At 48.3% G+C, this 27,467-nt stretch overlaps 1 protein-coding gene across 1 annotated transcript in view; it reads right to left on the bottom strand.

Moving 5' to 3' along the window:
• The window catches only part of PRKCA (protein kinase C alpha), a 276,998-nt gene that overhangs the window by 126,740 nt on the left and 122,791 nt on the right, over positions 1-27,467 (bottom strand). Inside the window, 1 exon segment of the mRNA XM_006776670.2 lies at positions 26,475-26,557. Coding sequence (XP_006776733.1) covers positions 26,475-26,557 — 83 coding nt within the window.

Genomic DNA, 27,467 nt, shown 5'->3' with positions numbered 1-27,467 from the left:
CCCCCCCCCCCGCCCAGGTCCTCCCCCCGCTCACTACTGAGGTGATTAAGATTTCTGGACTCACTTCCTAATCTGCGAGATGACGACGATGAGAAAAGGCCAGTCCTGTCACGATCACAGAAAAACAGGAAGACAAGAAACCATAAGCATGTCGGTAACGTCCATATTACCTGGCACCGACCGACCAGCACCCACATTCTCCGCCCAATGACTAACCACAGGAGAAAACTCGTGGCTTTAAGACATCCCTGCTCCCACAGAAAACAATGCCAAGATGACGAGATACTGGGTTCCCTCTCTACTTGGGAATGCGGCTTATTCGCACCCAGGTGTAGCTGATTCCTCATTCCTGGGAACGAGGGTGCTCCTTGGCAGCAAACTTCCAGCTAGTTTAAGGCGCACGGCTTCTGAGCTGGAACCTCGATTGGACCCCATTTAAGGGAAGTGTTTCTAAAACGCATCGGACTTTCCCAAACTATTTACAGAGATGCGGGGAGGGGCCGGGAGAGAGGAGGGCTCGGCCCAGGGCCTGCTGGGAGCTCAGCTGTGTGCAGAACACTCACACGCGTTTGCCCCTTTAAGCCCCGTGACAAACCTCTGAAGGCGCAGCACTTAACTGTGTGCTCAGCCACTGCCGGGGCCCTGCAGGGACAGCTGTCACCGCTGCCGTGGCGGCGGCGGGATCAGCACACCCATTCCACAGCTCAGAGTGGGGAAGCAGGTGGCCCACAGTCACAGAGCCCGGAACTGGAGAAGGACATCGAGCTGGTAACATACAGATAGTTTCATTTGCATTAGCCTCCTCTGCCCAGACGGCATAATCTAATACAGGCTGTAATCTCGTAGAGCGGTCCCCGGTGGCTTCCTTCTCCAATCTGTGTGCTTCTCGGTGGCTCTTCTGAGAAGGAGCCTGCCTTGACCAAAGGAGGATCCATTCAGATATCAGACGAATGAATTCCGGGGGAAGGGTCTGGCCGCCCCGCACAGCTCCGAGACATCACTTTCCTGTCAGGCCATCTCCATACCCCAACATTGGTGCCCTGTCCAGGGTGGAGGTTGGCAGAGGCCGAGGGATCACAAGAAATAGATGCCAGGATTGGAAAAGTGGGACACATGCAAAAACGGCTTTAAAAAGAAAAAGAAAATATGTCTCCCCCAAGCAATGAGCCAAAACCCAGGGAAGAAGCAGAAATCACGGGAACGTAAGTCTCAGCGGGCAGGCCAACAGCTACCCACGGAGAGGGGGGCAGAAAATAAAAGCCCACCGCCCCATATGTCCCAGGCATGACGCTGTTTTTGGCCCATGCCTTTGCTTTTGCTTAAACCAGTGGTTCTCAACCTTCTGGCCCTTCAAATACAGTTCCTCCACTGAAAAGTGAAGGTGTGGGGTAAAGGTTAACGGCTCTCACAACGGGGCTGGTGTCAGTGGACGGTGACAGCGAAGCACTCCTCGCGCTCTGGCCGCCCTGAAATGGGAATATATCCAAATTGTTCCCCTTTGGATCAATAAAATCCGCACACGCTGCCTGGGCTTGCCAAGCGGTCGTCCTTTATTTCCCTGTTGGTGACAATAATCCAGGCGTGGGTCAAATGGTGATGTCTTCGAGTCCATTGGCCTGTGTCCCTCACGCTGGAAATGTATTTCTTCACACACCTTGGGCCCGAAAGTTTGGAAAAGAGCAACCTGTGACTTTTAATGTCCAGAATACAGAACTCCAGAGGAAGTCAGACACTTAGGGCTAAAATGCAACCTCCGTCAGGTTTACCGAGAATCCACCGAGGGCAGCGGAGGCTCCCTCACGCACCGCACCGGAGACCCCGACTGCGCCCTTTAGAGAGAACCGTAACGGCCGAGCCCTGCGCAGCTCCGGTCCCAGGGAGGGCGCCAAGATGACCTCGGGCTCTGACACCAAATCACAGTCATCTCCCCCAGGGAAGGGGCTGGTCAAGGTCAGTGTCATCCAAACCAATCACTTTCAAATTGGGGCGGGGAATGAGGTCAGCAAAGGTCATGACCTGTGTACTGACTCGAAACACAGAAAAGTGTAGATTGGAACTGTGAGCTCTGCTCCACCCCCCGGAGAGGAAGGGCTTCTGTGCTAAAGAATGCAAGGGCCACCTCCGCCACCAGCACACACCTCCAGGTGCTTGTTCACATGCCCGAGACGCCAGCTGTCTGGGCTGCGCTGTCCAACGGCCTCCTCCGGGGGACAGGCTCCTGGGCAGAGGCAGGAATGTTCCGAAGCAGCGTTCCTGAGCCGACAATGGCCCCTTTCAGCAGGCCCGAGAGGGAGGCAGCATGCAGAATGTCCTCCCATCCTTCCTGGCCGCCGTGGCTGGCCCACGGGCATCCAGTTAAATAGAGCCGTAGGGGAAAAACGATGGACAAGACTGGCCTGTCGCTCAAGAGGAAGCAGAAGGCTGGCACTTAACAGAGCAGCCCTCCTCTGCTCAGCCAAATGAAGACCTAATTATAAGCCAGGTGGTGAACATGCCCACTCCTAGCCTTGGATGTGACGTGTCCCAAGACACACGGCCTAATAATTAGCATGAAGCAAACCAATGGGGTCCAGGACAGGCAAGCACGGAGTCCCAGAAAGGACTCCAGAGACAAGGGGGGTGGCCAATGTGCTGGTGCCTCCTAGAGGCGGGGGAGAGGCATGTGCTGTGTGAAGTAACAGCACACGTGGGAGCACAGGACACGTTTCTCCTCTCAGGCAAGGCGCATGCAGTCACACTGGTTGAGAGAAGTTGTGAGGAAAGAAAAATGGCTACCATATTTGCCGGCGTATAAGACGACTGGGCGTATAAGACGACCTCCTAACATTTCCACTCAAAATACAGAGTTTGTTATATACTCGCCGTATAAGACTACCCCCTCTTCCGCACACCTTCCACACACCAAATAAAAGGTAAAACAATATCAGATTTGATTTTAAAGTTTGCTGGCGTGACAGTTTCACCTTAAAAGCCTTCAAACTCCTCTTCATCATCTGATATTAAAAGTTCATCAACGACATCTTGGTGCCATGATAGGGATGATAGGGGTTTGACTGGTCGACGTTTTCTATGCTGTACTGTACAATGGGGCAGTATTGTGGTTGGCTGTTGGCTGTATACAAAGCCTGATTTGATTGGTCCCTGCTCCCTGTTTGCCCGCCCTGTCACTATAGCAGTCTGGTCCACCCTTGCATCAGCATCTCCCTGGGACCTCACTAGTGCGCAAGTGCGAGCTCTTCAACATTCTAAGAGGCATCATGATAGCGCAAAATCACGAATCTTCAATGCATATGTAAAGAAATATACGGTAACCCGAATTTACCACACTCGCAAAATCGCACACAGCCAACCATACACCCAGTATGGTATCGCGATTCGCGATTTTGTGCTATCATACTGGGTGTATGGTCGGCTGTGTGCGATTTTGCGAGTGTGGTAAAATCGCATAACAGCAAAATCGCATAACAGCCGAGCATACACCCAGCAGCGCTGCTGATGCCTGAACGGTATGTGGAATGAAGTGGGCGGGCATCGGGAGGCCACTATGGCACGGGGCAAGCACTATGGGCAGTCTATCTGAAGTGTACCTGGCGTATAAGACGACCCCCCACTTGGAGGCATATTTTTCAGGGCCAAAAAATCGTCTTATACGCCGGCAAATACGGTAATTTCATGAAACCAGAGTCTATCCCGTCTCTGCACACGTGTGGGCATCCTTCAATGGTTCTCAATCTGTGGGTCGCGACCCCTTTCGGGGGTTGAACGACCCTTTCACAGGGGTTGCCTAAGACCATCGGAAGACACATATATAATTACATACTCTTTTTGTGATTAATCACTATGCTTTAATTATGTTCAGCTTGTAACAGTGAAATTGGCGGCCACCACAAAATGAGGAACTGTATTAAAGGGTTGCGGCATTAGGAAGGTTGAGCATCACTGCTTTAAGTGATGCTTAGTAAGGAGAGAGGAAGTCGGGGAATAAAAAGGTCACTATAGCACACGTCATGGGGAAGCCCTAATGTCTGAAGTCTCGTCGGCCTTAAAGTTCATTTCAAAGGGCGGAAGTGCTGTGACTGCCTCCAGTTACAACTGCGTTCAAGCGCTTCCCGGCCACGGGCTTCCCTCCACAGAGCGCAGGAAAGCGAACGTGTGTTTTGTGCTGAGAAAGCACCGTTCCACACCACGGCGTGCTGTGCGTGCAATCTGAGCCCTACCCACAGCGGCAGCCGAGTTGCTGGGAACAAGCTGAACCTCAGAGCCTTCAGGAGGGAGGCTGCGATGCTGACTTTCAGGGGGGCCACTGTGGGACTTGGCTCGGCCATGGCCACGGCCACCAATGGCGAAGTCAGGTCACTGGGGGTGAGAACACAAGTCCAAGCCAGCCCTTGGCATTTTATCCCACACAAAGAGGGGGAGGTATGCAGGGGGTTGTAATTCAATTAGAAGGACAAATAGAGGCTTATGGGGGCAGGGAGGGAGGGAGTGAATGGTACTTAGGAAAAAAAAGAATTGAGTCTGGTTAAAAACAACCAGAAAAAGGCTAATGAACTACCACATGGTTTTGTAAAAGCCCTCTGTTGGCCCTGAAATTCCTTCTGCACAAAAGTGGTTGAGAGAGACAACCAGGACTCGAGCTGGAGCCAAATGTTTCCCAGAAGTGAGTCCCTGGGGGTGTTGTGGGGGGAACACCCCCAAAGGCAAAGCCATCTGTAGTTCTCCTTCTTGGAAATTCACCCTGGTCTGCTTAGAAGTGGGACACGGTGCTCGGGCAGCGAAGGAGCTAAATTATGCAGAAGCAAGTGCACAGAAGCAAGGCCCAGAGATGCGGCCGACGCTGGGTGGGGACGCATGATTGCCTAGCTCCTCAGCCCAGCAGCCAAAGCACGCGGCTCCTCTCGGGGGAAATCAAACTCCACCCGTGGAAATGGGGCTCCAGACCGTGAGGTCTGGGGAGGTGAAGCCTCGGGGAAGTCATTTTAGGAAGAAAGCCCACTGTCTCCGTCCGCATCCCGGTTGCGAAGCAGACACTTGCGGACACCGTGATGGGTGGTCTCTGTGGGATCCATGTGCTGCCCTGGCAGTTGGCACTGGGTGAGGGAGGAAGAGGGGGCGGGAAAAGGAGGGCTGGGGACAGAAGGCTGAACCTGAACCTCTGCTTGCCGCTGCTCCTGCTGAGCGCAGAGGGCTGAGCCCTACAGGGAGATGGCAGACCGGAGGCCACTGTTAAGATGACATTGAAAGCATGGGCCAGGCCGCCTCACTTGAGACAGTCACACCACCACAGCAGGACAGGCCCAGCTATGAAGGGAGTCTACCCTCCCCTCCAGACAAGCAAAAGAACTGAATCTAAAGCCAGGTTCTCAGCTCCTGCCGCCCACTGGGCCACCTGGGAAGCCATGGCTGCCACCGGGATTTAATTGATCCTGAGATCACCCAGGCCTGGCCTTCCTTTTAAAAACAGCTCAGATGATTGGAAGGTGCAGTCTGGGCTGAGAAGCACTGGTCTACAGGGTCCTGAGAGGGACCGCCTGCCAGGCTGCAGATGATCCTATAGATGGCCTGCCCCTCAGGCCTCTGCCCTGCCTTCTGATAGATCCTTCCCCCAACTGGTGGGCAGAGTATGAAGGGCCTGCCCCTCAGGCCTCTGCCCTGCCTTCTGGTAGATCCTTCCCCCAACTGGTGGGCGGAGTATGACGTAACCTGTAGCCCAGAAATACCTGAGTGACTAACCATGTACCTTATGTGGACTATACACTGGACCGCCAATCCACACCTGCCAAATACCCTAAGCCCTTGTCCTATATGGACAATGCAGTAAGCCACCAATCAGTGTGCGCGGAGTACACTAAGCCCCCACCCCTTCTCATTCCGCTCCTCAAAAGGCGTGCCCACCCTTGCACATGCTGCTGTCCTCCCCTTGCGAGACAGCCCGGCAGGTCCTTCTCTAATAGGGCCTGTAGCCCTGGTTTTCGGCCTCTGTCTGATTTTTCACCTTCCAGCTGTGAGTCCCAGCCCCTTCTCCGCAGGCTGTCTTGGAGCCCTGCTCTAGTGTTTGCTGAGTGAGCATGAAGCAGCAGAGGGTCCCACTGGGGCAAAGAGTGCCACTGGAAAACCCTGAACTGTCAACAAAAATCTAGGCAATCAGGTTATTAACTAAGCCACTGAGTGTTGTCAGGAGGACATAGGAGGGTCTTGGGGAAGGGAGCAGAGACGGAGGGGGGAGGAAAAGAGAAAGGGGGGGAAGAGAGAGAGAGAGAGAGAGAGAGAGAGAGAGAGAAGAGAGAGAGAGAGAGGCTTAGCTGTTTATTCCACAGCCAGGGCAAGGCAGGAGCACAAAGATGATTGTTTTCTAGCTCTCCCCCTTTGCCCCAATTTTCCCACCTTTGAGAGGCAGGGGAGGCATATTAGCATTTCAAGAGCAGGCCTCACAGATCCCTGGACTGTCCTGCTGGCGGGGAGGGCGCCTGTAAGTGGGTCAGGGAGTCCTGGGCTTGAGCTACCAACAGTCCACCCCTCTAACAACAACACAGAAGCTTTGGGACTCCATGCTTCCAGAAGAGAACAAAGGTGCCGGGAAGCCATCCATTTTATTCCTCATGGAAGCTGACACCACACCAAGGGCTGTCCAAAAGGCAAGAGACTGAGAAGATCCTATCCTGCCCTTTACATCCAGCCCGGCCTGCAGCTGGAAAACGTAGTGTTGCATATTTCCTCTCTGCCCAAGTGGTTTTCAGGAACCTAGGTGAATGGTGAAGCTCATTCTGCCGCCCACGGCTGTATAGGTCAATAAGATGGGGCCATGGTCTTTGGCTTAATTAAAAGATAATTCCTGTGTTTATCCCTCCTTCCATCTCTCAACTCTAAAGATGATCTCATTTGAAATAAATGTACTCAGCTTACATCTCCTACTTTGAGAGTTCAAAATAGTTGATGAACGTCAAGAGCGTAAGGATTAGAATAGACGGAGCCTAGACAGGATACATTATGCAGCAGGGAGTCTGAGGGAGCTGAACTTGGGACAGGAGCCAAATTACTATCATTTACTTTCCAAGAACTTCTAAGGGTGCAGGATATTGACCTGACCCAAGCCAAGAGCATGGCTCCTCATCTGATTCACAGTGATGGAAGGAGCTCGAACTCCTCTCTGACTCAATTTCTCTTACTGCCTGTTGCAGACCGGGGCTGACAGAGGACAGAGAAGGAGCAACAAAGGAAAGGCTATGGAGTGAGTCAGCTGAAACATCATGTCTACTTGATCCGCCTGCACACCATCAGGCGGGATCACCGTCAGCTGATAGTGAGGCTGAAGGAGAGCATGGCTCTGACTTAACCAGCTAAGCCATGGACCACAATATGCAGTACTTCACACGAGGACTCACCCAATGAGCCCTACAGAGGACTTCCATAAGGACATTTTCATAGTGATCTCCATTTAGTTACACAATATATGTAAAACCAGGGACACATGAAAATTTTCAAAATCTCATTTTACTTGTGCCCAAAAATGCAAAGACCAACTATGAGCTTCTGGAATTCCACCCAACAATGGCTCATCAAATTCGGGAGGAGCTCCTTTTACTAATGAACACCCACTCTCTGCAAGGTCACATGACTGTGGAATCGTAGAGGCAGGACTAGGAAACAGCTTCTTATACCTTGGGAATAGTGGGGCAAATAGGGATGGAGAGAAAATTGGAACATAACATAATGTCTAAGTTACAGCATGCTATGGTCGCCATATAGAATTTGATGGAAGTTTGCAAATGTTTTTAGCTTAATGCTTGCACTCCAACTTCTGCAAAGATCTTAAGTACAGGAATATCAACAGTAATAAAAAAATGACATCTCAGCTCAAAGAAAGTCTGTTTAAAACTAGAGAGAGGCTTAAACAAAAGAAAGAAATTGGCTTCGCTATTAAGGCTGGAGCCATTTGCCACACTGACACAGCAAAATCCAAACTGGAGAACAATTTTGCTAGGTTTATATATCATTTGCTTGATTTTGAACATCAAATTCTCTCATTTCCCCTTCCTCTAACATTGACAGGTCACTTGCTGCCTCTGGTCTTAACCACCCAACTCAAATAAACTCATCAACCACCCAATCAAAAAACACTAGAGCCAACTAAAACATATAAAATGACTTCCAACTATCATTTTGACATATCTTCCCTTCCAGTTATATGGGCTGGATTCGTTTTCTATTGCTACTATAACGAAATACCACAGACTTGGTGGCTTAGAACAACGCAAGTGTATTATCTGACAGGTCTACAGGTCAGAGGTCCGAAATGAATCTTACAGGCTGTAATCAAGACGGTGGTGGGTCTGTGTTCTTCTGGAGGCCTCTGTTCCCGTGCCTTGTCCAGCCTCTCGGGGCCACTATGTTCCTGGGCTCATCCATCTTCCAAGCGCACAAACCTCCGATCTCTTCCGACTTTGACCTTCTTGTTTCACCTTCCTGGGGCCACCAAGATACTTCAGGATAACCTCTCCATCTCATGATCCCTAAGTTAGTCACACCTGCAAAGTACTTTCTGCCACGAAAGGTAACATACTGTCTACTACATACATGCACATATTGATGACATGGTTGCAACGGTGTACCAGCAGCAAGTCTGTGTGATCTTTTTTTATGGAAGACCATATCACAAGCATTTTCCATATTTCCACACAGTCATCAAGATTATCATTTTAAGACCATATAATTCCCACCTGGTTGAGAAAAACCACATGCTAAGGAGGTAGTACATACAGTGGGGCTTTGACTTACGAGTGTCCCGACTAACAAGTTTTTCGAGATATGACCCGTCTCTCGGCCGATTTTTTGCTTTGAGTTGCGAGCTAAAATTCAGGTTATGAGCCAGCTTCAGATACCCCACCACTAGTGGGCGCAGCGAACGTCACAGTGAACACCACAACATCAGCCCAGCATCACGTGTCTCACTCGTTCACTTTTTGACTTTACATACGAGTAATCTGAATTACAAGCTCCGTCACGGGACGAATTAAACTCGTAAGTCAAGGCCCCACTGTATAATACAGTGGGTTTTTTTTTCTTTTAACATTTCTATGTAATATTTTAACAACAAAGGAATGTTATTAATAAAAAGAAAAAGAAGGAAAATAGGGTATATGCTGACCCAGGAGGCTTGGGCGTCCCACACCAGGCTGACAGAGAAGGGAGGTCTGAGCAGAGAAGGGTTTCCGATGGGAGCAGAGGTGAGCAGATTGGCACTCCATTCCACACACAACACAATCAGACTGTCTTTCTCAGCAGAACGGAACAATCACCCTATTGTCCAACCTCATGAATGACCTGCAGAACCACAAAGCGGTAACAGTCAAGGCCAGAGCAGCAAGCAACTGGCTCTCCCACTTGTATGTCCTATAGTCGGCAATTTGTCGGCTTGTACACTTTGGTTTAAGGATTGTAGCTTGTGGACATAAATTGTATCGGCTGCCCCTGCCAAATCCAGGTGCCAGGATTACCTGGTCTCCACACTGGCTCTGTGTTACAAAAACACACAAGAGCAAGAATGCCACACACACTAGGAAAAACCTAAAAGGAACTGGGGCCTGGGGGTGGAGGGGGACAGGGAGGTGGAGACTGCAAGGGAATTTGCTTCGTATACACGATTCCATTTTAGAGTATAAAACAGGGGTCGCAAGCTTTTTCTGTAGAGGGCCAGGCAGTAACTATTTTCAGCTCCCTGGGCCATTCAGTCTCTGTCACAAGCTCTCATGCTCAGTTCATGGGACAGGGCCAAAGCAGCCACGCACAGTACATACATTAACGAATGGGCATGACTGTGTCCCAGTGAAACTGTTTACAAAAACAGCCTTGAACGGGATGCCGGCCACTCTCTCTAAAAGATCAATGGGAAAAATATCCTCATTCTGGGGTGAAGAGGAAATAAATGTTTTTTAAAAAAAGGAGTGGGAGCTGTAAAACCTTGGCTCAGAACTCCCACAGGGTCATTGCTGCTGCATTCTATGGGTCAAAGGAGGGCACGAAGCTAGTCTAGACTCGCTGGACTGGAGAAATGGACTCCACTCCTGACCAAAAGTGTGGCAAAGCCATGTTATAGGGGAGCAGGCAACAAGGACGGAGGATCTGTGGCCCTGTTTTGCAATATACCACCTGTACCTCTGAATCGTATATTCTACCATTTCTATGTAAAGGTGCATTGCAGTTTTCAGGACTTAGTCTCCCTGCAGTCGCATGGAAGATCCTGAAGGGTCGGGGGGAAGTGATCCTGGATCATGGAAGACACACCCAGACACCTGTCACAGGTTGCTCCTCACCTGGGGGTACAGGGTAGGCGCATCTCCAGGCGAATACGACTGGAACATACGCCCCGTGAGCACAGGGACTAGCGTCTGTTTAGTTCAACTGATGGATCCCAGGGCACAGAAGAGGGCCTGGCCCACAGCAGACAAGCAATGAAGACCTTGAAATGAAAGGGTGAACGCTTCCTACGGGTTCTGAACTGCAAATTACCGAGCAGTTTGCAGTGGGAGATGAGGACCGTGTCTGACATCCGAGACCATGGTAACTTGTGAGTATGGGTCATTGGAACTCAACTGTTTACATGTCAGGGGCTACCAGTACTCAGGACTAGAGCAGAGAAACGATGTGCCCACATGAATCCTCCGGAATGCCACTGAAAGCTTCTTGAAAAAAAGCAGAACGAAGTAGACTGTCTGCATCATTCCGACAGAACAAAAAATGCTTTCGGAAGTGGGAATGTCTGCCCTTGTTAGCATTATAGGAATGCGAATTGTGAGCAAGAAATCTGCAAAACACACAGTCCTCCACCCAACAATGGCGCTTCCACAGCACCAGGAACTGAAAACCGGAGGTGCACAGAGGAGGTGCTTTGGACAGGAAGTGCAGCTAACGAAGCTTGAATGCTGGGTGGTTAGTGTTGGAGGCCCAGGACCCCGGGCGGTTGCCTGACCCCCTTCTCACAGCGCGGAAGCGGAGGCCTCAGAATGAAGTGGCTTGTCTAAGGTCGCTCGGCTAGTGAGGGCAGAGTGGGGACCGGAATTCAGGAGGTGAGACTGAGTGCTGAGCTCCTTCCACTGCGCCCTGCTGACCATCGTCGGCGGTATAAACAAGCTTTTGAATATAAGCAACTATAAATAGCAATTAGTCAGCGTCTTGTATTAGACACGATGACGTCACCCGAAGGCAGCTCTGTTCATTGAGAGCCCATTTGATGCTCTGAAACAGCTCCCGAGTCGCTGCCTTCTTCCCTTCCACCAGCACCACTCTGGGCCCCCTCAGGCCCAGACCATATCCTTCTAGAACCTTCTAGCAATCTCAGCGCCACAACAATGTCCTCTCTTCTCCCAAAGCTCACCAAACATTCGTGTGCACATCCTGTTCTCGGCCACCTAGACTGTATGTTTGTCAGGACAGTTTCCTAGTTCTTTTGCACATTCCCACAGTACTGAGCAGCCATCTGACACACGCACATTTTGGCTAAGTGTAGTCAGAGCTAATACTTACTGAATGATTTCCACGGGACAGGCAGTGAGCTAAGCATTTTATAAGCGTTATATGTCATTCGTCCCCGTAACTCTATTATAAAGTATGATTATTTGTCCTTTGTCATCAGATCAACTAACTGAGGTTGTCTAGGTTAGCTGACCTGCTCAAGGTCATACAAGTAAGAAGGGTATTTGGAGCTGAGACTCAACCCTAGGACTATGTGACTCTAAAGTTTATGCTAAGCCCTGGTCCTTTCCAACTAAGACCTGCTGAGTTTGGAGTGGGGCCCAGGAAATGCATTTTGGAAAATGTGCCAGGTGAGTCAGGGGCACACCAGCTTTGGGGGTTACTGCCCCACACTCTGCAACCCTAACTGATCGGTCCTGCTTATGCTTTTCTGAAACCGAATGATAGGATGACCAGAACCTGACCAGCTCTCCTCGGGTGACTCGGGTCATACACACTGCAGAGTGCTGTCTTCTCTCCTGTGCTCAGGCCCTTCATGGACCCCTCCAGGGCCTATCTGGACACCCCCAGAGACCAGGGGGCACCAGGAAGCTGTTTCAGGAGCAGCACGGAGGGTCGACCAAGCCAGTCCTGACAGCACAGCCCGGGAGGGAGCAGAGTTCAAGGCTCCACTGTTCATGGGGATCTCATGGTGATTAATGCGCTAACCCCCCTCCTTTGGGTATGGATTTTTTAAAAAAAATGTTTAAATATATTTTTATTGATTTTAGAGAGGAAGGGAGAGGAAGAGATAGGAACATCAGTGATGAGAGAGAATCATTGATTGGCTGCCTCCTGTATGCCCCATCCTGGGGATTGAGCCCATAACCCAGGCATGTGTCTTGACCGGGAATCAAACCACGGCCTCCTGGTTCGTAGGTCGATGCTCACCCACTGAGCAACACTGGCTGGGTGCAACCATGTGCTTTTAATACATCCCCGAGTTTCTCCTTCATCAGGGGTCTCTCCTGCTTCAGTTACTGTTCCCCCTCAGCCGTTCTCTCCTTCGGGCTCTGCTCAGAACCCAGAAGCCCTTTCTGCCCAGCACTGCTGACTCATAACGACAGTACTAAATACTAAAACAAAAGACACAGAAATTGCAGGAAGCCGAAGAAAAGCGGGGATGCTCTGTAATGGGTAGGTGTCCCATCCCATTACAGCCAGCCTCACTGCCTTCACCCCAGTTCACAGGAAGTCTTGGGATGTCCATCAGCGCTTCCCCAAGACCTGGTACGACCTCGCAGGCCTGCTGCCTGTGCTCCCGGCTCCCGGCTCCCGGCTCCCAGGAGGATGTGCAGCCAGGACCCCAGCAGCTCCCGCTGGACATCTGGTGGGATTAGTGGTCCAGACCAAGAGAAAGACTCCCTGCCCTGTCACGCGGAATAGGAGACAAAATATGGCCAGGAGGGAAATGATACTGACCAGTAGCCAAGGGGGCCGTGGTTTGAGGAAGGGTTCTTTCAGAGCTAAATTTGAGTTAGCTCCTCGATTCTTTCTTCACGCGAGCATTCTGCTATTTCAGAGAACAGTATTTTGGAGACAGATCCAAGAGTAGAAACCAGGTCCCGCCATTTCCCAAGCCCGTGTTCTTGTTTTTCAGAGTAAAGGGATGAAACAATTCTTGGCCCCATTTTCTTTTCTTACGTCTACAGTAAAAACCCGCAAAACCAAAAGCATTTCGTCCTCTCCAGGAAGTCGGAACTTGTCTTACACTGGCCTTCTTTCCAACATACGTTCTCCTCCTTAAAGAATACAGGCCGGGCCAGACCAGATTCACCACTCCGACACTGGATGCTTACTCTTAGTTGTCCTAATTAGCCAACAAGAAAAAAAAATCACATTTCGGTTTTCCTTAGAACAAAGTTGAGCCTCACCTCGTCATTTTTTCCCGACTCTTCTGGGACCCGAGAGACAGTACTTTGACTAGACAAGGTAAGCGTGAAAAGCAACTCAGAATCGAGAAAAAAAATTCTCTGTGGTCACGCACGACCATTATCCTTACAGACGAGTTTACATTGGAAGCTGGAGACGATGGAAAAGGATAGGAACGAGAATTCTGACTTGGATCGTCATCACACTCTGCGTTCCCCGCACTCTTATGCCACCGGGACTGTCTTTGTACTCCTCCGCCAGATAAAAACAAGTTTGCTATTGCCACCTTCCCTCAACGCCTGTGAATACCCTTGTTAGAGAAACTGCAGACTGCGGCAGAAACCCTGTAAATGTCACACATTTTTAGTCCTTTTCTTTTCAGGGGGGTAATTTCCAAACCAAAATTAGTTGAAGCCACAATTTGGTTTGTGTTGAGTGGGCAGGTTCCCAAAGTGTCCTGCTGATGCTGCCTGTCACAAGGTAGCCGAAGTGCCTCATAAATTAAGGCCCCTGGCCTCCTAACATACCAGTGATGGCCTGGTTTGAGACTTTCCAGTCACTGCAGACTTTTTTTTTTTATATATAAATATTCTGTAGCAGATTTTTAAAAAGAAATGAAATGGGGGATGACAAACCCAGGAGAACTGCACTGAGTCTAAAATTGCAGCTGCAGGTGGTACTGGAATCCCTCGACTTTTCCTGTTAAGTCTGAGGGCAAATCTTTTGGGTATTAGAAGCCCAGCCATCAACCGTCACTCAGGAATCAGAAGGCAGGATGCTGGAGTTAGAAAAGATGGTGGTTGTCCAGCCAGCATGGCTCAGTGGTTGAGCACTGACCTATGAACCAGGAGGTCATAGGTTCAATTCCTGGTCAGGGCACATGCCTGGGGTTCCAGGCTCGATCCCCAGTGTGGGGCTTGCAGGAGGCAGCCGATCAATGATTCTCTCTCATCATTGATGTTTCTCTCCCACCCTCTCTGAAATCAATAAAAATATATTTAAGAAAAGGAAAAGAATGTGGTCAATTGTTTCTGTAGCTCAAGCAAAAAGTATAAATTAATAGTAAATAGAGACCCCTGAAATTTAGGGGGGGAAATGGTTGCTAACTGCATTAACTTTGATAGGCTGAATCAGACATGCTTTTTGATTGCAAAATACATATAATAAATAGACCTTTTCATTCAAAGTCAACCTGTTCTTCTAACAGCTCAGCAGTCCAAAGCCACCTTATTCAATATCTTTATTGTAATAGTGGAGCAAGCGAGTTCTGCCCATGACCTGGAATCTTACAGAGCAGCAAGAACTGTCCTCAACTACATACAAGGGAAAACCAATCCCCGGAAAAGTGGGTAGGGACTGGTTCTCTCACAGAGCGAGCCCGCCTGGAGAGCTCTCCACACAGACGGCGGCCCACCCCAGAGTGCCGACTCCGCACTTCCGTGGCACCCGAGTGCTTGCCTTTCTAACGAGTTCCCAGGTAACAGTGGAGTTGCAGGTGGCGGGCTCTGAGAACCACTGAGGGGTGTGGGAGCAGGAGACGCAGTACTTACCAAGCAGTGAGGGGCCACCACACCTTCCAGGTGCTTCACCCCACCTCAGACCCCAATCAGTAGAGTCACATACTTGGTGAAATGCCCTGCATTAATACCTGAGTGGGCTACCTGACAACTTGCTAATAAAACATTCCAACTTGGAGGCCTCGGAGCATTCGAACAATTATGCACGGTCATCTCTCGTCTAGGGAGCCCATTTCCACATCTACACGGTCACTGAAAATTTCTGCTGGGAATTTCCAACAATCCCCTTTAACTTTTGGCTTGCTCCTTGTCCTGTACCACTCAACAATCTCCCCAAGCCCTCCTTTCTCAATAAGCCTATGGGCCAAGCTCTTCACTGGCGCACAGTAATGACCTGCCCCTGACCAAGAATGGAACGCACCACCTGTGTTAAAAACAGCAGTGGCCATTGCTTGCATTTTCCAAGGCGTCTACAACTGACGACCCGGATGCGTGCTTTGTGTTTGTGGGGGTCAAAGGTATGTGTTTCATGTAAGCGCCAAAAACACAGAGTTTCATGCTTTCTACCACGTGCATCGTAGCACAACACGTAATAAAGGCTCTGTGTTGATAAATGACCTGCAGTAACTCTCCGTTATCAGGGAGTCCCTCACACTGTATCACAAAGCAATTCCAAGATCTGTTTCCATGACAACAGCAGCATCACACAGGCAAGAGAAGGAAGAGGGTGCAGAAAGGCTCTTTTGAAATTGTTACCAAGATGCATATCCAGTTTAGGAGACTAAAAGCAATCTTCTGGGCATGAGATTTGAGGTTGAAGTATTTTCCTTCTTGAATGTATCCTCTAATGTGGCTATTTTAAAACACCTAATAGGAATTCATTCAGAACACTGTACATACCACCCATCTGCCAAAGTTCAAATCTAAAATTAGGTTACCAGGTTCATCAATTTCCCTTAGAAAATTGTAGCAGAAATAGACCAAACCTCTCTGATGGCCAGAGCAGCGAAATGCCTTCAACAGCTACAAGCTTATAGGGAACTCCCCAAACCCATAATTTGTTTCCCAAAAAAATTAAAATTGGAACTATTTTATGAGGCAGGAGTTCCTTCAAATGCCCATCAAACCATTTACCAAGTCACATACTGAAAACAATGCGGAGCGGTGCCCATTTTCACTAAATCTCGTGTTTCCAACACATACGAGAGGGGAGATGGCACTTTCCCTTTCTCCTGTGTTGGCTGTTCTCTCACAGATGAGGCGAAACCAAAATGAAACCCCAAACAACTCGAGTAACCTCCTCCCTGCCTAACACGGTGACCCATCCTGATTCTTCATTCACCGGTGATCACAGAAGAAAGGGCCACGGACTGTAAATATGCTGGAATGGCAGCCGGAACTGGGGCCTGTTTTGTTTGCAGCCGCTGGAAAGCAAGGTTCCTTCACCTACGTGTGTACCGGGTTATTTTTGAAACTTGCCTTGTTCTTCTCTGTTTATTCTATTTCCATAAACCACAGCGGAGCTGGCAGCTCTGTGCTCACGGTCCCTCTGAGCACCGTGCCCGCCCCGCAGTCCACGTGCTCACCGTGTGCTTTGCACACACAGCCCCCAGGGGTGATTTTCAACCTCGTCACAAGCATGGAAGCCAGGCGCTGAGAGCAGAGGGCGCGTGCACAAAGAACTGCGTACCGATCTTATTCTCAAGGGCCACTCCTTATGCTGAAAGGCTGCCGCTGGCTCGAGGGACACAGAGATGCTGTATAACATGGAGGCTGACTCGAACAGGGGCTCGCTGATCTCTGTTCATGTGCTTGTAACTCAATGGTCACTTCCTGAGAGCCCAGACTGAGAGTAAGCACCGGGGATGGGGAGGTGAGAGACAGGTGTGCCCTTAGGTGCCACTCCAGACCATCATAAGCGTCTCCAGAGAGGCAGCCCAGGGAGAATGGGATGGGGGAAAGGAGTCCAGGGATGGAGAGGGTGGTTAGAGAGAAGAGAGGCCAAATGTGATTGTTTAAAAATATCTATTTTTATTGATTTCAGAGAGGAAAGGAGAGGGAGGGAAAAACAGCAATGATGAGAGAAAAGCAACCATTTCACCATAGTTATGAACTACACGGACTAATATAAGCTCCATCGTGCTAATCATAGGAATAGCTTTAGGTTAAGCTTTTGCGTCATAGAAGCATTTTCCCCACGTCTTTATAATCATCACTCTTAATGCCTGCTCACTTTCCATCACACTGATGAATCACAATCGACTTAACAGCTCCCTGCTGAGCAGCAAGAATGTGCGTAGAGGACACTGGTGGCTACGGAGGGAAACCTAACGAGGAGAAAGTGCTCTCAGGCCAATATCCAGCCACGCCACACGTTCGATGCTGATCCCATTAGATCAGGGGTCCTCAAACTTTTTAAACAGGGGGCCAGTTCACTGTCCCTCAGACCGTTGGAGGGCCGGACTATAGTTTAAAAAAAACCCTATGAACAAATTCCTATGCACACTTCGCATATCTTATTTTGAAGTAAAAAAACAAAACAGGAACAAATACAATATTTGTATTTGCATGTGGCCCGCGGGCCGTAGTTTGAGGACCCCTGCATTAGATGAACATTATTCTCAAGGTTTTAAAGCGACACTTGTCCCACTTTTCCAGAATGGCTGCCACCCAGAACCTGGCCGTGATGAGGTCTTCTAAGGTGGATTACAGATATACTACTTATAAGTGAACCTTACCGGCCACATATTCTTAACATGAAGATTATGAGGAACATGAAACCCCATTTACCAGAGTTGGTTTCTTGACACATGAACTCTTTTTTTTTTTTTTTTTAAATAGAAAAGGGACAGTACATCTCAGTTTGCTTATAAGCTAGGAGACCACTTCAGATCCTGCATTTCCTAACTGCAAACAGGGACAGCACTTATCACAGGCTATAGGTAAACTGGTTTTCAAGCATAAAGCCAGCCCCAACAATATAATGATACACTATTTAAAAAAACCTAAGGCAATGAATTCCAGTTCTAATGGGAAAAAAAGAACTGGGAAAACAAGCTTAAAAAAACTGTGTGTGTGTGTGTGTGTGTGTGTGTGTGTGTGTGTGTGTGTCTATGGGTGTATGCGCCAGTGTTATAGAATGTAGCTTTTAATAAAACCTTGACCTAAATGCCAGCAACTTCAGCCCTAGCTGGTTTGGCTCAGTGGACAGAGCATCAGCCTGCGGACTGAAGGGTCCAAGGTTCGATTCCATTCAAGGGCACATGCTGGGGTTGCGGACTCGGTCCCCATTGGGGGTTGTGCAGGAGGCAGCCAATCAATAACTCCCTCTCATCACTCGTGTTTCCATCTCTCTCTCTCTTCCTCTCTGAAATCAATAAAAGTATATTTTTAAAAAATAAAATAAATAAATGCCAGCAACTTCAGAAAAGAATTTGGGTGGGGGGAAGAAGAAAGTTATTTCATTGAGAAAAACAACCATTACCTTCTTCCTAATGTTCAACACACACATTTAAACATATACAGCTGCTGTAACACTCTGCAAAATTCCTATGTATTAGAGAAAAGCAATGTCCAGATACAATGACATATTTAAACACTGGGTCAAGGCTTTACATAAAAAACATCATCCTACTTTTCCCCATACGTTTCTAAAATACGACACACTTTTCCCCAACCTCCGCAGTCAATCAGGAATTTTAAGGAAACTTTTGTGCATGATCTTAGTTCCTAATTCCTGCCTCTTTGGGCTCAGTGACACAAGGCCCTTTTCTATGTGTTTTATCGAACTATTTTGGTTAACATGGTGATAATTAAAAGTCAACGTATATTTTAATTATTGAGGTTTCTGATTTATTGAGCTTGAAGTAGGCCACGATGCTGGTGCAAAAATGACAGCGGCGCCAGGGTGGAACTAAGAAGAGTTTCTACGTTTTAACAATTTTCATTTCTTCTTTCCTGTGACCTCCTTCTGTGTTGTCTCGAACCATAGCAAAAAGATACTGCATCTCTTATTACTGCAGTGCTGAGGTAACTGAAGTTATAAAACACACAGTTCAGTTTCTGTTTCTTGGGAAGACCTGCTAGCTGACCGGCAGTCTAGCGAGCAAGGAGAATGAAGAGAAATGTATTTCGCATTTTGCATACAAGTGCCGAACTTGTATAACCACATGACTTCATCGTGGTGATCTCAAAAAAGGAGGAATGTCTCCTGTATCATTTTCTTGCAGTTAATGTGAGAGCTCGGAATCTCTAAGCTTTGAGGAGAAGAGGTAGAGATGGTCTAGGAGGGATGGAGTTGTAATGTTTTACCCACTGGGCAGGTGTTTATTACTCCTTATGAACTCAGAGGTGATTTATTTGTTCGGCTGAGTGATATTATGGCTGAAAAAAATAATTCGTTAGCAAAAGGAGAAGCAATTTCAACCTAATAAATCAGAAATGCTTATTATTTTATAGTGAACTGAAATTTGACTCTGATACTGTTCTACATACAAAACACAAGTTTCTTCATAACTGCATTACAGAGGCATTTAGGATGTCAACTACTTCTTAAAGATTTGACATTTGGCTGTAGTATCCATATGTGGGTTAATTTTCTTATGGGCATTAAAGATGAATTTGAGAAAAAAATGAAAGATAAGACTGTCAGGTTCTGTTAAAGTGTACATGTATCTTGCTTAAGTTTTGTTCATTAACTTATACCCACCCAATTACATAAAGCAAATTTGGAGAGGGGGGAAGATTATGAAGAAGAACATGCTACGGGTTTCTGTTTGTTTTGAAGATACATCCCATCACACAGTAGGCCTTGGGTTTAACTGGCACAGCCAGTTTATAAGCCATATGGTATGACGTTATAATCATAGAAAACGAAAAATCTCTATGGAGCCTTGGACATTTCCTTTCAGTTATATTACTTGAAGGAAACAAACAAACAAGACCCTGTAAGATTTTTCATGTCTCTCATAAAAGTAACATTCCTTTGCCCATCCACCCATCAAATATTAATTGAGCACTTACTATGTGCCAGTTCTAGGTTAAATAGAAGAGTTAGTACAACTATGTCCCTGCTTTCATGGTGGTGGAAGAGACAGACAATCAAGAAAGAACAAATAAATAGTATGGTTTAGGTGGGATGGGGCTGTGCATGGGAGGAGGAAAGACTAATAGACAATAATGAGGGGAGGGCCATCTGAGCGGAGACTGGAGCGGTGTGAACGAGCATCTTCTCTCCGGGAAGGAGTTGCAGGCAGAGGAACTCACCAGTGTCAAGGCCCTGAGATGCAAATGAGCTTGGCGCGCTCTGTTCCCGGAAGTGGACGGGGACCAGGTCAGTCACGATGGGCCTTGTTGACCAAGGGAAGAAGTTCATATTTTATTCTAATGGTCAAGGAAAGCCCTCAAGGGTTTAGACACAGCAGGGCAGTCCTATGGTCTGCCTGATACATGCAAAGAATAAAACAAAACAAAAAACGCACTCTGGCTGCTATGTAGAGGATACACGGTAGGAGACAAGAGCAGGAGGGAGCAGCAAGTTAGGAGGCAACTGGGCAAATTGTATTTTTGCAGAGGTTATTTTGTTGCAGTCTCCCATCACTTGGCGCCTGGAAGAACAGGCGTTCACTATGTGAAGATACGATGGAATACAGGCCAACAGCTCCTAACCGGAAGTGGGCATGTGGACTGGCAGAGAAGGTCTGCCTCACCTAGGTATGCGATTCCTTTTTAAATTTTCGACTTACCATTGGCTTCCTCATTCTAGTTCTGCACATTAAGTTATTCTAGATTACAGATTTGTAATAAAACACACACACACAAACACGTGATTAAAATGAATTACCTTAGCCTTGGTGCATCATTCAAACTTAGCAAATGCTCAAGAGAGCAGCCTGCCTTTCTAATCTTAGGAACTGCTGTGTTCAACTCCTCTTCTTTTTCAAGCTTTCCTGGCCTTTTGTGATTAATTGTAGTAACGGGGGAACGACCTGTTTAAGAACAAATGAGTCATGATACAGCTTAATATCTAGAAACCTACAATCACCCTCCTCCACGGAGAATATCACTTCCAAGTCTGAAACTCTCCTGCTTTAAATATTCCTACCCCGCCTTAATGCTACAAAGCTTCCTGCCCTGAAAGAGAGGGGGGAGAGACAGGCTAGGGATCTGCAAAATGCAGAGAGCACGCAACATGCAAACTGCCGCCTGAAAGGCATTTGTCTTAGGTGGGTTTATAACACGCCCCCCCCCCCCCAAACCTCGCCTGTTGCAGAGCAAACTTGTAGCTCAGGCTCCTGGGGCAGGCATTTCGGCATCGGTCCTCAGGGGCCGGCTAATTTGATTATTTGTACATCAGCTATCTGATATTCCTAAGTCACTTGTAGGGGTCAGGAAGAATAAATAAGGAAACCATCCTATCTATTTTGGATCCCAACCAGTCCAAAGGCTGTTATTGTCTAGATCCACCATTTTTTAAACTCCAAAGAAATAAGACAATGGCTGCTGTGAAAAGCAGGCAAGCCGGCCATGTGGATCCCGCACCATAATAACGATAAGGGTGAAACATCCACTCCCAGTGCTGGGGCAGTTCAGTGACATCTCAGGTGCAGTGAAAACTACTCAAGTAACTGGAGTCCAGATGAAAACAGCGGGCAATCAAATTAGGTTATCAGACCTTCATTCGCTCGTTCTCTTTGGTTCAACAATATGTTTCCAGCATCCATTCTGTGCCAGGTTATGGGCTGGGCTCTTCGCTTTTAAAGGGAAAAGACAGGATCTGCTCACGGAGCATTCACCGCGCACGTGTCATCATTAAGCAATGCAACAACTTAAGAAAACACACAGGCATTAACTGAAAGGGCCTGAAGGCTACCGGAGGGTTCCTGTGTGCTCTGCACGCTTCATGCACAAGTCCCTTTCAAACCTGATGTCAGAGTCAGTTCATAACTTTCACGAGAAAAATCACTTCCTGCCAAATCCTCTGACCTCCTCTTGGACCCGAGACAGCACTGCCCACCTACTCACGCCCCTTTTCCAGATCTGGCTCCGCCTGACTTTTGGCTGCTTTCCCCAAACAATCCCCAGGCTCTCAAAGGCTGACAATTTGCCAAGAGGGAGGTTTTGAAAAGAATGTGCTCCTGGCCTTCCGTGCTATTCTAAGAGCAGAGTTCCAAAGATGTTTGCGCAGTGACAACCTCAAGTGTGGGACTGAGCTGAAAAGCCCCGAGGGTCCTGTGAAAGCAGGCCTTTGGCTAAACTCTGAAGCCCCTGTCATCAACCACACACACTTCTCACTGGCTAAAACTTGGGAGGGGGTGAAGGGATGCTCCACTGCCCGGCTGTCTCCCCAGGCGCATCGTCAGCACTGCGGCGGACGAGGGGGGCACGTCTTAGGGGCTATTTTTAATTCCAAGCTAAATTAATTTGGTGCAAAAGTAGCAGGAGTCCCTTCCCCTTGTGGGAAATGCTTCTGCTGCTGCGAATCTGGTGCATACAAGAGCCCACCCTCTGGGGACGGAATTAGCACAGGCGATTTTGTTAGGCTTATTTCCCTGAAATAGTTGTTTTTAAGGTTTCCCGTGGCGCCGCAGCCTGTGAGGAGTGGTACTGGTAGGCGAGCGCGGGGTGGTTTCAGGACCTGGCGAGGGCGTCCGAGGAGGTGCCCCCGGGGGAGCCCAGAGGACTGCGGTTTCTCTCGGCTTCTCTCCCAGGTGTTCTTCCCACAGGGCTTCTTGCAAAAAATGCACACACACACAGCCTGAATAAGTACAAAGGCAGTGTTTATTAAAATACAGTTCATTTTCAAAATTGAGCCATCAGCTTCTAAAGTGCACATACATTTTGGGGGACAACCTGTATGTGTCACCTGAGTTTATGTGCCACTGGATCAACAGCATTTGCCAAGAGATTTAACTCCCTTAAGTAGGGGAAACACGAAAACACTCGTCTGTTTGTTTGTAAAAGAAAATTTTGAAAAGAACTATAATCCATTTTAACATGTCACCACCTTCAGAAAGCCTTCCCGCATTCTCATTCTCCCATTAGATGCTCTCTCTCCCTCCAACTCAAAAGCATTTTATTTCTTTGCCATGTATGCAGCTAGCAAATTCAAATTCCTTTTAAAGGATGTCCTTATTGATTTCAGAGAGAGGAAAAGAGAGAGAGAAATAGCAATGATGAGAGAGAAGAATCATTGATCAGCTTCCTCCTGCATGCCCGCCCCTGGGCATTGAGCCCACAACCCGGGCATGTGCTCTGACCCAGAATGGAAACGTGACCTCCTGGTTCATAGGTCGACATTCAACCACTGAGCTACGCCGGCCAGGCCATATGCAATCATAATTATTTGCCTGCTTCGCTCATCCTTGTGATATAAGAGAATGTATTGGGAGGGCAGGAATGAAACTGTCTTCACCTTCACATCTTCACAGCATGAAGTCCTTAATACCTATTTAGTGATGGAATGGAATTGAAGGCTGAGAACAACTTTAAAGACCACTAAGTTCATCCTCCATATTTACTAAAAGAAAAGAAAAGAAAAGCGAGGTCTAGGAAGGTTTGTAGTGACCGACCTGGCCGGACAGAACACCCAGTTCCCACGCCAGGGCCCTCCTGAGCTCCCGCTGCTGCACTGCAAATGCCTCGTTTTTAGCACCTGCACCTTTTACAAGTCTCGCTTTACTTTGTCAGTTCAAGAGCATAAAAACCTTTTGGGTGTAACTTGGTTTGCTCACAAAACTGTCTTATTTCCATAGTAAAGGTAAGAGCACACTTTGAGAAAATAGATTTGCTAATTAAAATTATTTCCAGATTTGTTTTAAATGTGTTGAGTTTTGTTATAAACGAAGCTTTGAAATGTTGAATTTTAAACAATTTAGCAGCCTTTACATATTATTATTATTTTTTAAAATTCAATTCGTTTCTAAGACAACAAAAAGAACTTGAGAGCAGAGAATCCTCAAGACTGTCGTGAAAAACAGAAAGCAATATTGCTTCCGGATGTGCAGCCCTCCACAGCGTCCAGCTTCACAGCAGATACCTCCTTTGCTTCGTGGCAATGTGTGTGTGTGTGTGTGTGTGTGTGCGCGCGCGCGCGCGCGCCCGCATGCATGTGTATGCACGTTATGGCTTTAAGAGCAGGACTGACATTGGTATGATTCTCTGAAAGGGCCAATTTGCAGCTTTCCTCTCTTAAGGTGCCCAGATGATGCTTAAAAAAAAAGTCTGCATCTTCAGGACTCACCCCACTGCTCACCTCCACTCCTATACTCACACACAACTGTCCTCTCGATGTCCTACTTCTCAGACGAAACATGTCCAAGGTCATTCCCTTGATCGGCTTTACCCATGGGCCCCAAATAGGCTCTCCCTTTGGGCCAGAAACCCGGAAGTCTTTTTCAACAGCTCCATCTCCCTGATCCCACAAGGGCCAAGAAGTGCTGATTCGGATCCTGAGTGGGCTCACTTGTCCCTCCCTGTTGCCTCCGCCAACTCCAAGCTCTGTCTTCTTGCCCTGACAGCAAGGGCCTCTGTGCTGGTTCTCCATCCACGGATGCTTCCCCATTGTCACCTGCACATCAAGCTCACTTCCTACCCCGCTCATCTTCTACAGGCAACCAGAGCCACCTTCATAGGATGCAAACAGGTTAAAACCTCTCCCTGGGTCCCCACTGTTCCCGAGACTGTGTTCAAAATGCTAACCAGGCATCTGACACCCAGCGCTTGGGTTCTTTCGTGTACGGGAACTCCTCCCCACTTCAGGGAGTTCCCACTTGATCTCCCCTTTATCAGAAACAGGATTCTGCAAGGCTCCTTATGCCCCAGCAAGCACGCCACTTCCTTTTGCTGCCCATCTCCTACTTACCCTGGGAGCTTGGCTTCAATGCCATTTCCTTGGGGGGAAGCCTTCTTACTACCTAGAGTAGGACCCTCAGGTAGATGCATCTGTATCCTATTTTAATTAGTGATAATTTAATCTCTATCTTCCCCCATATTAAGTTCTCCATAAGGTGTATTTAACCAAAAGAATGAAGAGGGAAGGAAGAAGAAGCAGGAGGAAGGGGGTCAGGCAAAAGCTGTGTAGAGCCCTATACCTTGCACTCCCTCCCCCAAACCCCAATTCTTGATGGGCTGGAATGAGAAGAGACAGAGACAAATGAGCAATGGGAGATGGAGTTGAGAATAATGAGCAAGAAGGTGAAAGGACCACCTCATGATGCCTCAGGCCAACTTTCAGAAAAGCTGCTGCTCTTCATTTGCACCCATTTTATAAAAAAAAGTGCCCCAAATGGGGACATGGATGGGGAGCATGGGAAAGGTAGGACTGTGACACTCCATAGTTTTCTATATGAAGGCAAGTCACTCAACATGTCCTGGCCCACGAGGACATACAAGATCATCTCGGAGATCACCTCTGGCTCCCACGATCTGAGAGTCCTTGTGGGGATGGTGGTGGCTCAGAGCCGGGCACCCACTCTGTGCTGCCTCCACCCTCATCCTCACCGAACGCAGCAGGTTCCCACACGCTGAGGGGCTCACAGTACGTCCCTTCGGTACATGTACCAAAACATGCAATGCTGAGCTGCTCAGAGCGCCCATGAACTCGCCTTCTTCTGGGAAGGGGAGAACCCAGCCCTGCCCCCACCACACGTGCCCCAGGGAAATCAGTTTCCTGGCGGGCACCAAAGCCACGGGTAGAATCCCTTAGAGCACACAATGTAAGCACCAGTGACTACAGTGACCCGGGGAAGGCAATTCAGAGTAGACCGGCCTACACGTCAGGCCTCCCACGCAACATTGTTTTCTTCAGTTACAACATTACTTTCCGTGTAACAGCCCAAGGCTCTTTCCGCTCCATATATGGGGGGCGGCGGTGGGGGCAGGGGGCGGCGTAAAGGAGGCTTATAGTTGTATGCGAAACAGAGTTTATTCTTGTCGTGTTATCTATTCACTATTGCATTATTTTCCACATGAACAACTGCAAACCTATTTCACCCCACCCTGTTTCTGATGCCCCACTCTCCTCGGCTGACCCTGTCTTGGGCGCACAGACGCTGCGGCAGAGGTGCTCCGTGGAGACAGGCATACGCACAAGGCAGATCAACACCACGGCGGGTTCGCCCCCGGCAGATGCGAACTTCTTTAAATCAACAGGAGCATTTGTAACCCGTCATGAAAGGCAGCAAGGCTCTCACGACACGAACCAGAAATAGTGTGTTACGTGGGCCAAAAGCGATGACAGGCCCATCAGTAACCGGAAGGGCAATTCGCGGAAACTGTATGTGTATAATGCATCTTCGGGAAAACCGCATTGTGTTCAGGGAAGCTACTGCTATACATTTGGTGGAGTTAGTCCACGTGGCTGCTAGAGGGGAGGACGAAATTCTCCTCCGATCCCCACGTGGTCCAAACCGGGATCAGAAGGACCGCACATCTGTTCATTAGCACAAGGCAAACAGCACGAGACTTACTGGAAAGTCTTCCCATCGGGAGGATGGGCCCCACAACAGCTATACAGGCATTAAAAACATTCACTTGGAAATCGCATGGACATCGAGCAATAGTTCCCAGGTTACTTACATCGGTGTCGGGTCCCTTGTCCGCACCCGGACAAGAAAAAGTAACGAATTCATGGCACCTCTTGTGAACCACAAAACAGCAAACTGGGGGAGAGAAAAGAAAGTGAGAGTTAGAATAGCCTGGATTTAGTATATACAAGCGTCCGACACGGGCTACGTTCAGCTAGGAGTCCATTTAATTTCACTGCAGCCAGAACCTCAGACATCAACCAGACATTTCATTCAGGACTCAGCCACATTTGGTATTGATGAGACTCGCAGATAACAGGATCATAGGACGCCAGCCCTGACCCGGCTGAGGATTCCCAAACCGCGATGCCCGCTGTTTGCAAAATTTAAATTACTTTGCACTGTCCTATACGAACACACTCACACTCATGTACATGTTTATAAATGTCACAACCTGTAGGTGACGTAAACTACAGAGCATTTATAACTATAAATAATACATGGATACCCCCAAATGTGGGCTACAGAACTCCCTGAGCAAAATTCTGAACTGGGACACTCATGAAGACACAAACCCAGTTTATGGGGACCAGCCCTTTGCAATGAAGAAAGGCTGGGGAACACCCTCACACTTTCTTGTTTCTGCCTGCTGGCCACACAGATATATATATATATGAGAGAGAGAGATGGAGAAATGGATAAAGCCCAGAGGGTGAAGATATGGGTATGCAGAGCCTGGGAAGTAGGATAGGGTGGATTGTTTTCTCTTTAAATAATTATCTTTTAGGGTTGCCATAATGCAATGCATTGTAACAGTACATTTAACAAAAAGAAAATGCAGGCCTGGCATTGAGGAGGCAGAGCTGGACCTATGAGGGAACCACCTATAGGAACACAATTGAAGAGCTCTTAAAAGAGCGTCACTTTAGAGCAGAGATGCTCTGGATGAGGGGTTCTTATTCACTGCCATGCACATCGGTGCAGAAGGGGGTGGGAGAGAGCCTCCCAACGTCCCCCCCCCACGCCCCCCGACCCCACCTCCTGC

This window comes from Myotis davidii, unplaced genomic scaffold (assembly GCF_000327345.1).
Source record: "Myotis davidii unplaced genomic scaffold, ASM32734v1 scaffold69, whole genome shotgun sequence".
NCBI classification, from domain to species: Eukaryota; Metazoa; Chordata; class Mammalia; order Chiroptera; family Vespertilionidae; genus Myotis; species Myotis davidii.
Note: the sequence above shows the minus strand (reverse complement) of the source record. Positions and strands in the feature narration are given on the sequence as shown.